The sequence below is a fragment of the Telopea speciosissima genome, chromosome 5 (assembly GCF_018873765.1).
Source record: "Telopea speciosissima isolate NSW1024214 ecotype Mountain lineage chromosome 5, Tspe_v1, whole genome shotgun sequence".
In the NCBI taxonomy this organism is placed as follows: Eukaryota; Viridiplantae; Streptophyta; class Magnoliopsida; order Proteales; family Proteaceae; genus Telopea; species Telopea speciosissima.
The window spans coordinates 58,897,877-58,908,181 of record NC_057920.1 but is presented as its reverse complement, the minus strand read 5'-3'; the positions used below and the strand labels follow the sequence as shown (position 1 = coordinate 58,908,181).

The following is a 10,305-nucleotide window of genomic DNA, read 5'->3' as shown; positions in this document are numbered from 1 at the left end:
AAATCCGTATCCGATCCACTTCTGTATCCGTTTAGAGACATCCATAATCGTTTAGAGATATCTAAAAAAAAAAATCCAAATTCTTAATAATAAAAAATTAAGTAAATAATGATCTTTAAGATTTTTTAAAGATTCAACAGGTTCTAGACTATGAGGAAAAGAGAATCATGATCTAAGAGAGATGGATTGAGAGTAAATTGTATCCGCTAGGGGGAAGAAGGTCCAGATTACACATGACAGAGATGTAAACGGATAGTTGAAAATCCGAATCCGATCGGCATCTGAATCCATCCAAATCCGTTTAGAAGTATCCGTATTCGGCCAAGGAATATTCGGATCCAATCACATCTGATCCGTATCCAAGCCAAATCCGATCCGTTTACATCTCCTATGCCTTTCCCACTATCATGAGACGTGGGGCAGGAAGAGGAAGGGGGGCTTAAGTTTCCTTCATCACCCATTAATGTTAGCTTATTTACATGGCACAAAATATTCCATTGAAAATTTAGGTGGCATTGTGGACATGTTCACATCACTATTTATCCACAAACCATAAAGTTTCTACACCAATGCATGTTCCAATGTGAAAACTGAAACTACAAAAATCAAGAGTCTACTTACAATACATGGTGAGACATATAATTGATTTTAGAACCAAGGTTTGCATGTGGCTGACTATATCATTATCCTACCCATCCAACAATTGATTTAACCAGCACAACTTTTCACATGGCTCAAAATGATGGAAAGGGATTCCTTATCATAAGGCACAAGGTGAGGACAAGAGAGTCGTACTTATGACCTCCTTGGAGCCTGCAATCTATTGATCAGACACCGAACAACGAAAAGTTTTTTTTTTTTTTTGGGGGGGTGGGATTAGTGGCTTAAAATGAAAAGAAAAAACAAAACTCACAAGTAACATATAAATATATCTAGAAAATAATAAAAAAATGGATGAAAAAATGTAATCAAATACAGTCCAGTTTTGGGATCCCAATAGAACCTAACATGAGTCCTAAAAGTTGAACCACTCATCTCACGTTTTATAATGTTACAGGTATTTGTTCCATAGATAGTGGATGTATCTCTAACAATAACAGAACCTGGATTCCACCCAGAAATGCAACTAGCATAAATAACATCCAATGCAATAGGGGCACAGAGTATGTTCATTGTTCTACATGTTATAGAACTTTACTTCAACATTACAACTCACTCTCAAAAACTTGGACACTCATCTTCCCCTTTCATTCCTTTTAACTTCCTGAGATATTTTCATTCCATGCTAGTCTTATGTTGTTTCTAAGTTTTGGGTTATGATTCAGAAGAATGAGAAAAGATAGAAAGAATCCATTTAAATACCTTCTAATGTTAAATTTTGCAACACCAGTATGCAAAATGCTCCTCCCTTCGTTGTTGACTCACAAGGCCCCCACACTGTAAGCATATGAAACTGCTTCCATCTGAGCAGGCATCCAACATAATCTGTTCCCTTCCAGTTTTGGCAAGGATTGAACTTCCATGAAGATCAGGTGTCATAGATGAGCCCCCAGAATCGAAAGGTGATATTTTAAGTTTCAGTGGCTGCGCTTCAGCAATTGCACATTCCGCAAACAAAGAAGCCAGCTCATCAGCAGCAGCATTTGCCTGCACTTTGTTTCGGTATAGTTCACGAGCACGGTGCAGGGTGTGGAACACAGCATCTTCTCCACCATCAGTTCTCATAGCCATTATCACCTGTTCCGAAAGTAGACAGTAAGTATCAGCCAAGTGAAACAACACATAGGATATAAGTTTCTATGGAGGAATCAGTCACGAAAAAAATAAAAAATAAAAAAACAAGGAAACAGAGGAGCCTTAATCTTCAGAACTAGTTAAATTTAGAGAGTGATCCAAGATATTATATTCCCACAGATCTTCCTCTCTGGAGAATGGAGAACAGATACCTCATGTCCGTATCAGAATCCACATCCACACCACATTCATGTGACAAGTTTTTGTTTGACCTTCACACTTCTAGAAGTCTGTCCCACACCACTAGCACTTCTCTTGATCCAACCAAAAGGATTTTCATCCTCAGCTTGTGTGTATTATTTCACATCTTGTTTGGAACAAAGTACAGGGATAAAAGAAAAATTAAACTCGTTGATACAGACAACTATGTAATTATAATCTTTTGTCTTTGATTCAACCCCAAAAAAAAAAAAAAATCTATGTTTTAGAAAAAAGAGGGGGGGAGGGGGGAGAGGTCTTAGTCAAACCTCCATTAGAATATATTTATTAAACAAAATATGAACAATACATTATACTCAAAACATAAGCATTAGAACTTTTATATTTCCATTAAAAACTCCATATGGTGTTCTTCCTTGTTTCATCTACTGCATGGCAATCAGGTCTATACAAAAAATATAAAGGGCGTACCCAGTGCACGAGGCTCCCGCCACAGCGGGGTCTGGGGAGGGTCACAATGTAAGAAGACTTACCCCTGCTTTCACAGAGAGGCTGTTTCCAGATTCGAACCCGTGACCACCTGGTCACAATGGAGCAACCTTACTGTTGCACCAAGGCCGTCACAATGTAAGAAGACTTACCCCTGCTTTCACAGAGAGGCTGTTTCCAGATTCGAACCCGTGACCACTTGGTCACAATGGAGCAACCTTACTGTTGCACCAAGGCCCACCCTCTCAATACAAAAATATACTTGGTAAAAATAGGAAAAGGACAACCGTATAGTGTTTTACTAGGCCCAAGTGGGAAGTATTAACTATTTCTGTACTGCATCATGTACTGCATAAAATAGAAACACTACAATCTGACACTTCCATATATAACATAAATCAAGTCATGGTATCAACAGTTAATACAGCAAAATAAAAAAACTGCATCTACTAGTATTATGACTCACTCTTGAACTAAATCATTTTGGGGGTTAAGAGAAAATTCTAACAGTTTCATTTTAGATTAAAGAAATGGTGGTGTTCCTCAAGTATCAGATGACCACACAATTCAACTTTTGTAATAGATGCACAGCAAAGTATGAAGTATTGGACACTCTTCATAGAGACAAGTTCTAATTTTCAGGAACCAAAAACTTCAACATTATCATTACACTGGAAACAAACTTGTATGCTATTCCCATGGTCATCTTACTTCAATTCGCCTGTACGTTTCCACACATCCATATAAACTGAGTCAACTACAAATACCATAAATATAAGGACTGCAAAAACTACAACAGAAAGCAATAACTTCAAAGAATCTTCAGAAGACTTAGAATGCTAGCATAAAAACAAAAACGTTACCAGCTAACAGAGAGTGAAGTGGGTAAGACCCACCATAAGTACAAAACACATCATATACAATGAGGCTTGACAAGAAGCGAAGTCAACTCATTTCTATCATAAAAGCACTTTCGAAATCTAATTGGCCATTGAGATCCCTATATCAGCAGTGAACACATGTCCACTGGCCTAAAAATTATTTGGATGAGTCCTGAAAAGAAATTAGACTCCCAAAGGTGTGACAGACTTCCCAAAGAGATCCAATTGGTCTCCTCCAGCCAAGAACATTCCTCCCTGAACTCAAAACTTTTCAGCCTAAAATCACGACACTCAAAACAGAGCAAACCTAATTCACGGTAGTTATGCATCATAATAATTTTAAAATAAAAAAAAAGGGTAAGGCAAAACGTCAAATTTTAAATTTGAATGGGGCATGAAATAAGAAAGAAACAAAGGCATAGTTACTAATTCACTTGGAACAGAAGTAACTTACAAATTGGTTTGTTAAGGACCCCAGTAGTTTTCGTACTTTCGAAGAATGTAAAATTTCCTATCATGTAGAAATCCCTTCATGGCCTGTGAAAGTAAGCTTGTCTACACGGCCCTACAATCTGCCAATGTTGCAGCCCAGTTGATGCGGAACTTGGGTCACAAAACTGTTTATGGGCCCACCTCAACTAATATCAACTCACTCAAGCAAATTAGTGGCAAACTGTAAATAATCTGAGATTCAAGTCCTTTAAGGAGAAGTAAATAAAGCCAGTGGCAATTCTGTAAATTCATTATTCAATTCAAGGCTCTTTTGGAAAGGAAAGATGGTTTAGGACATGCAAGTAATTTTGTTTTAAAGAAGAGGGGAAAATCTGGAATTTAAGACAGAATAAAATGGAAACAAAATTAAAGAACAGGGGCTTGAGTGTAATTTATTGAGGTCAGGCCCTTAGGTGTAATTAATGAAAGGAGCTTTCTTCTTCCTCTCGATAGGAAAAAGAAGATGGAGAACAGGTTCTATTCAAATTGTTCCAGCAACCAGAATACCCAATCAAACATTGTGAAATTTCAGATTTATCATACTAAGTTACTGACCTCTAAGATCCAACTAGCAAACACTTGATTCAGCAAGCTAAGAATCGATAAAATAATTCTGAAACCAGGTAAGGCGACGACATTAACTTCAAATCCAGATACAGTCAGATCAATCTCTCTCAGCAGAGGGGTCCTTGAAGGATGAAATTCTGGGATGCCAGTCACCCAAGGAAAGGCAATCTATGCCCAAAAGCTCAGGCTCAAAGGGATTCATTTGAAGGTTCTGCAATTGTATTGTTGCAGGTCCAACAATAATGGCGATAGGGATTAGCCCAACAACAATAAACAAATGAATCAAATAAACAGGGAAATCAGAAAATAGACAACAGAGATTAAGAAGAATGGAAGATAGAGTAAGGAGGGATTAATCTGGAAGGAAGATGAAGAACAGAGAATAGGAAATTGCAGAACTTGCGTACTCGCAGCTCTTGGCAGCACACCAACGAAATTTTCATTCAATTTCCAAAATCCAAATCTAACTCAGAATCTTTAATTACATGCTATTATATAGATTAAAGCAAAAGAAATCCTATCCTAAAACTGAAAACAAATTTGAATGCAACTAAGACTCTTAACTCCTACTTGCTATTACGAATCTAACAATATAAATACAATTAAAAAAATCAAATTACATAATTATCCCTAACTAATCCAACGTCTAACTGCATCACCAGTTGGTGTTCAAATTCTGTGGATACGCTGCCTGTGACACCATCTACTGATTTGGTAAGTTTCAGACCAAAGACTTTCACCATTCAGCAATAAAAAGCTTTCAAAATAATTAGAAAGTCAGCATTGGACAGTTTGGCTTAACAGATGAAATGATAAATGGCAAGAGTTCAATAAATGGTGGGCCACATGATTAAGAAAGGGGCCAATCTAAAAGGAAACCTACCATCCAACATTTGGATTAGAGATATCAACCCTCCAGAAGAAGTAAATAGGTGGGCTGTGAAGGCAAGCTTGTCTTCAATAAAGGGCATTTCCCCTTCTTTATCCATTAACTATGAAACATTAGAATAGAATAGGAAACAAAGAAAAAGAAAATCTGTTAAATGGCATAAGTAATAATAAGGAAAACAAAACCACAAGACACTGCATAGAACATCCACTGTACCACACAACGGTAGGGCTACCATAGTAGGGCAGTGAAGAATCATAACCCCCAACAGAGCTCAATTAAGGTTGCAAATTATGGAAATGAAAACCCAAATTCAACCAAACAAACAAAGTATATAAAGTCTAGTCTACAAAGTCTTATGCTGAAGGCCGTGATAGGTGGATACCTTAGCATGCTTAGTATACCCATGCCTGTAAGACTAGAAGCTAATTTCAATTCCACATGCTGAATGTATACTTCTAGGGTGTAGGGTTCTCATTACCAAGTCCCAACCATTACATGTGATTATGTTTTAACTACTAACAAATTTCTAATGTGTTTCCAAAGAAAAAAATACACAAATGATATATTCAAATAGATCTTACTGTATGAAAGTACTCCTCGTAGATTTTGGTAAAATGTATTCGTCAAAAAAGAAAATTCTACTTATAAACTAGGAGCAAAATGCTTTTATCAGCGCATTAAATAGGATACCTCATCGGACCTTTATCCCCTGAGGTTCGCTGACCGGTACAGTTGTGCGGTTCCTCTCATGGAGGGGGGGAGCTGAAATGACCATTCCAACCCCTTACCGAACACACTGCCCGGGTGGGGTCCACCCCCCTTTTATTAGAGGCACTAGGGAGCCGTACCGGGCAGGGGAACCGCAGGTGATAAAAATTCATACCTCATCTGTATCCATGTCCTGAATTCTAGAAAAGAGAAAGTCAAATGCTTGCTTAAGTGTACATATCCATATCTGAGCATTAGGTTGAAAGTATCTGAACATATAAGGTTGAAAGTCCTTAAGAGATATCGAACCAAAAACGAATTAATCCATCCAGGCTAGGATGGATAGAATTGGAGAAAAGAGTCCTTTACAGCTTCAAACAAAGGAAATGTGTGCCTGAAGTATAATTTTCATCATGGTTGAGATTTAAAAAAGTGAAGTTGCGATCATTTGTTGATTATTTACCTATCATAATCAACAGCCATTAATCAAAGTTGAAAAGCTTTGTTTACTTCTCTCTTTTGGTAGTTAAGTGAATCAACATATATCAGATATGTAAATCATACACAAAAACTTATAGAGACTTAACTTGTTACACAAAAGTGAAAAAGGAAAAACCAACACCAATTGTCAGAGATGTGAAAAAACAAACAACAAAAGAACTCCATAAAATCTCAAAGCCTCTTGAGACACTGAACCCCACCATAAAAGCAGTCTAGTAAGGATCTACATCTGCAGAATCTGAGCCAGCCCCAGCCAATAAGCTACAGATAAACAGGCTTGAAAGCAACTTACCCAGAATATATGGGTTTAAAATGGAGAATCAGTATTACATTGGATATTTGGATCAAGTGCAGCTTCAGCATAAATCAAGAACTCTGATGAAATACATTCACAGTTCAAGGAAATGGAATCGGATTGGTCGAATTGCCCGGTTCCACAAATTTTTTTTTTTTTATCGACTTGTTTGATATTTGTGTCCACTTTTGGCCATTATTTCCCTTTAGGCAGTAAAATAACAGAAAATCAATGAAACTTACCTCTTGTATCAAAATCCCCAAGTTTATTAAATAAAAATCTACAAAAGATCACAGATATTGGGAAATTTTTTCTTCTTCCCAATTCAAATTTCTAGGGTTCAGACTGATTCTGGCCAATTCTAATCCAAGGTCTGTTCCATTGCCAACTTCGATAACTTGAACTCTAAATGAAATACATCAAGACCTATAATTTTCCAGTATGCTAAGGAGAATGATGGAAGACCATATCAGGCTGTTTAGTAATGGTATTTTGGTTTAAGTAATTTCAAAGAGCATTGTTGGTAAATAAATACAATCTTCCCCCAAGAAGAGTGGTGGAAGACTACATTACATGAATAAACTAGTTTTGATACCCTTAGGATCAATCAGGTTAATAATTTATTTGAATGCTTCTCGCATTACAGTAAATTAACAATCTAGCTTGATTGGGATATTGTTATAGTATACCGAACTTTGTCTGTTGGATAAAATTTGGTTTGAGGGTTGCTACAGATGAAACTTTTGATTTTTCCCCTGATTTGATCAGGTTTTTTAAAAGAAACATTTTGCTGACTTCTGTGAAAATACTCCATTTCTATATTACTTAAGTCTATTTCATCTTCATCAAAACTGGATTCAAGTTTCATCCAATTCACAACTCTCATAATAACCCAGTTCAACAACTATAGACATCTTAGGTTCACCTTTTGGTATAAGAATTAAGAAAGAAGGAAACTTTTGATTTCTACCCTGATTTTCTCAGGTGTTGAAAGAAACATTTCAGTAATATCAGTTGAAATACTCACATGTTAATCATTTAAGTTCATTGCAACCAAAACTCATCAAAATTAAATTCATTGGCCAAGGATTAAACCATATCTCCAGCTTGCACTGATAGCACAGTGATCTGCCGTGCAGCCTTGCAAAGAAAGTTTGTAGTTTCCCCCATTTTAAGAGGTTTCATCATCTATTTCCATTGTTTTACTGTCAATAGATAAAATAGAAAAAAACTATTTTGTAATCCAAAAAGAACCAAGTTGCAACATCACTTGAACCAATTAGCAAGTCACATCCAACCCTATAGAATTAGGTAACTGTGCTCCAAACACTGCTAAGTTTAATTGCTTTTCAAATATGCCATGGAAAGAGCAAAACCCAATTTGGGAATTAATTTATACTGCATAAAATCGAAAACAAACTATGCACCATAACCCGTTCTTTGCGTGCAATCTCATCGCAATATAAGTTTACTAAGCAGGAACAAATCGTCAGCTGCAACTCAACCATAATGATCATACCCTCAGAAAAGAAGAGATAAGAAAAACAGAGACAAGAAGAAGAAACCGTTGTAAAAAAAAACGTAATTTATATAGCAGAAAGAATGAATTATGGAAAGAAAACACAGACATCAAGCAAAGAACAGAATCACAGATAAAATGAAGAATCAGATCAGGAATGAAAGGAAGAAAGAGGGTTTTGGTCTTTCTTAATTACCGCTTGAAGTGCCAGAGATGGCTTCCCCTGATTTATGAGCTGGCGAGCCAATGTGAGTAAGCCCCTGAGTTCCTCTGCACGGTTCAAGGGCTCAGGCAACGCAGTAGTTTGCGTTGCCGTTGTCTCAGAGTCCATCTCCTTACCTAAGCTCTCTTCCATGGGACCGGCAGACGTACCAACGATAGTTTCCCTATTTTCGCTTTCCATCACCACCTCGAAGGCTCGAACCTTTTTTTCTTTATTCTTTTTAAATTTTTTGTGGATCCTCGGCTTTCCGTTCTGCCGAGATGTTTCTAGCAAATTCAGTTCTTCCCTCCCCTTCAACTCTGAATTTTTATCCGCTGCTGTGCCATCGTGCGGCGCAGCAGCGACCATGTGTGCACAGCGGACCCCACTTGGCACAACAGTGCTGCCGTGCACAACAGCGGATAAAAATTCAGAGTTAAAGGGGAGGGAAGAACTGAATTTGCTAGAAACATCTGGGCAAGTGATCTCTACCTGGTTGAGTAGCAGGTGCATCAGTGCGGGGCCAAAGAGAGCGCACGTAGACGGAAAAATATCTCCAGCAATTCCATGTCCGGTCCAATCCCTTAATGCCTATAATAAGAACGGGGTGGACCTCACCCGGGCAGGGTTGGAATGATCATTGCGCCCCCCTTGTTAGGGGCACTACGGTAACTGGACCGGGTAGGGAATTGCAAGGGGGCCATGGATTGAGGTAGATCGGCACAGTATGGATCGGCTGTTGGATGGGTATCGGCCAATCTGTCCCTATAGCTAGGTACTTTTTTTTTTTTTTTTTTTTTCTGAATTTTTAAAAAAAAAAAATTAAGATTTCTTATTTTTTTGACTAATCCAGTTCGATACGAGGACCAATCCCTAAAACTGGTATTTTTTGCTTTTTGACCGATATAGGTCGATCTAGATCAATATCGACGGAGATCGACACTGATACCTCAATCCCTACACGGGGCATCTGTCAATATGGGATTTTTAATTACACAAGGTAAGACATATTTTACACACTATTGTATATGGAACAAGAACCACCCAATTAGACATCCTTCTTTTTCACCTAATTAATTAAGATAGAAAGAATGTTGTCAGGCTATGCAGTGTACGTTAGCGTCTCTTGTATCTATCTCTCTCCTCTCTTCTAATGAAATTACATATCTATCCCTACTATGGGAGGAGAGACATAGATATAGGCTATTTTTAGATGTCAAGAAAAGGGGGGGAAAACATAATGTGGGTCTCTTTCTGCAAATCCAAAACAAAAATGAATTTTTTATTTTCTTGACATCCAAACATAGCCATAGTGAGGCGCCAATTATTGAGATAGGGTTATCAATGCAAGCTTTTGGTAAGAGTGTAAAAGAATATTTTACATGAAATAAAGAGCAAGGTTATTTCATGTGATAAGAAGAGAGATAAGCACCGATGTGCCAACATATCCTATCCCAACGGCTCAAAGAACCTTTTTCAATTAATTGTTTTACGGGGAAATGATTTCCATCCAGTGTCGTAACCTCTACAAGAGCTCTCCTCTATCTCTCTCTCCTCCACTTCCCTAAAATGATTCTTTTCCAGGGGGCACTCACTGGATGTTTCCTGTTGGCATAGACTACACTCCCATACAGGAAACACTCTCCCTTATTTTATACACATAATTTTTGGCGCAAGAGATAGTTGTTTGGTCCTGTAGTTCCGGCACCAACGTGGGGGCCAATGAGAGCATACATAGAGGGCATCAACATGGATGGGATATTTATTTCATGGGGGTTGTGACGGTAATTTCGCATACTCTTGTGT

At 37.7% G+C, this 10,305-nt stretch overlaps 1 protein-coding gene across 1 annotated transcript; it reads right to left on the bottom strand.

Annotated features, from left to right (window-relative positions):
* Positions 1 to 1,141: 1,141 nt before the first annotated feature.
* Positions 1,142 to 8,736, bottom strand: LOC122662645. Its single transcript, XM_043858341.1, has 2 exons — positions 8,494 to 8,736; positions 1,142 to 1,737 (listed from the first exon to the last, which is right to left on the bottom strand). Exons 1-2 carry the CDS (start codon positions 8,698 to 8,700, stop codon positions 1,372 to 1,374), a joined length of 573 nt encoding a protein of 190 aa, XP_043714276.1. The 5' UTR covers positions 8,701 to 8,736; the 3' UTR covers positions 1,142 to 1,371.
* Between the last annotated feature and the right edge of the window lie 1,569 nt (positions 8,737 to 10,305).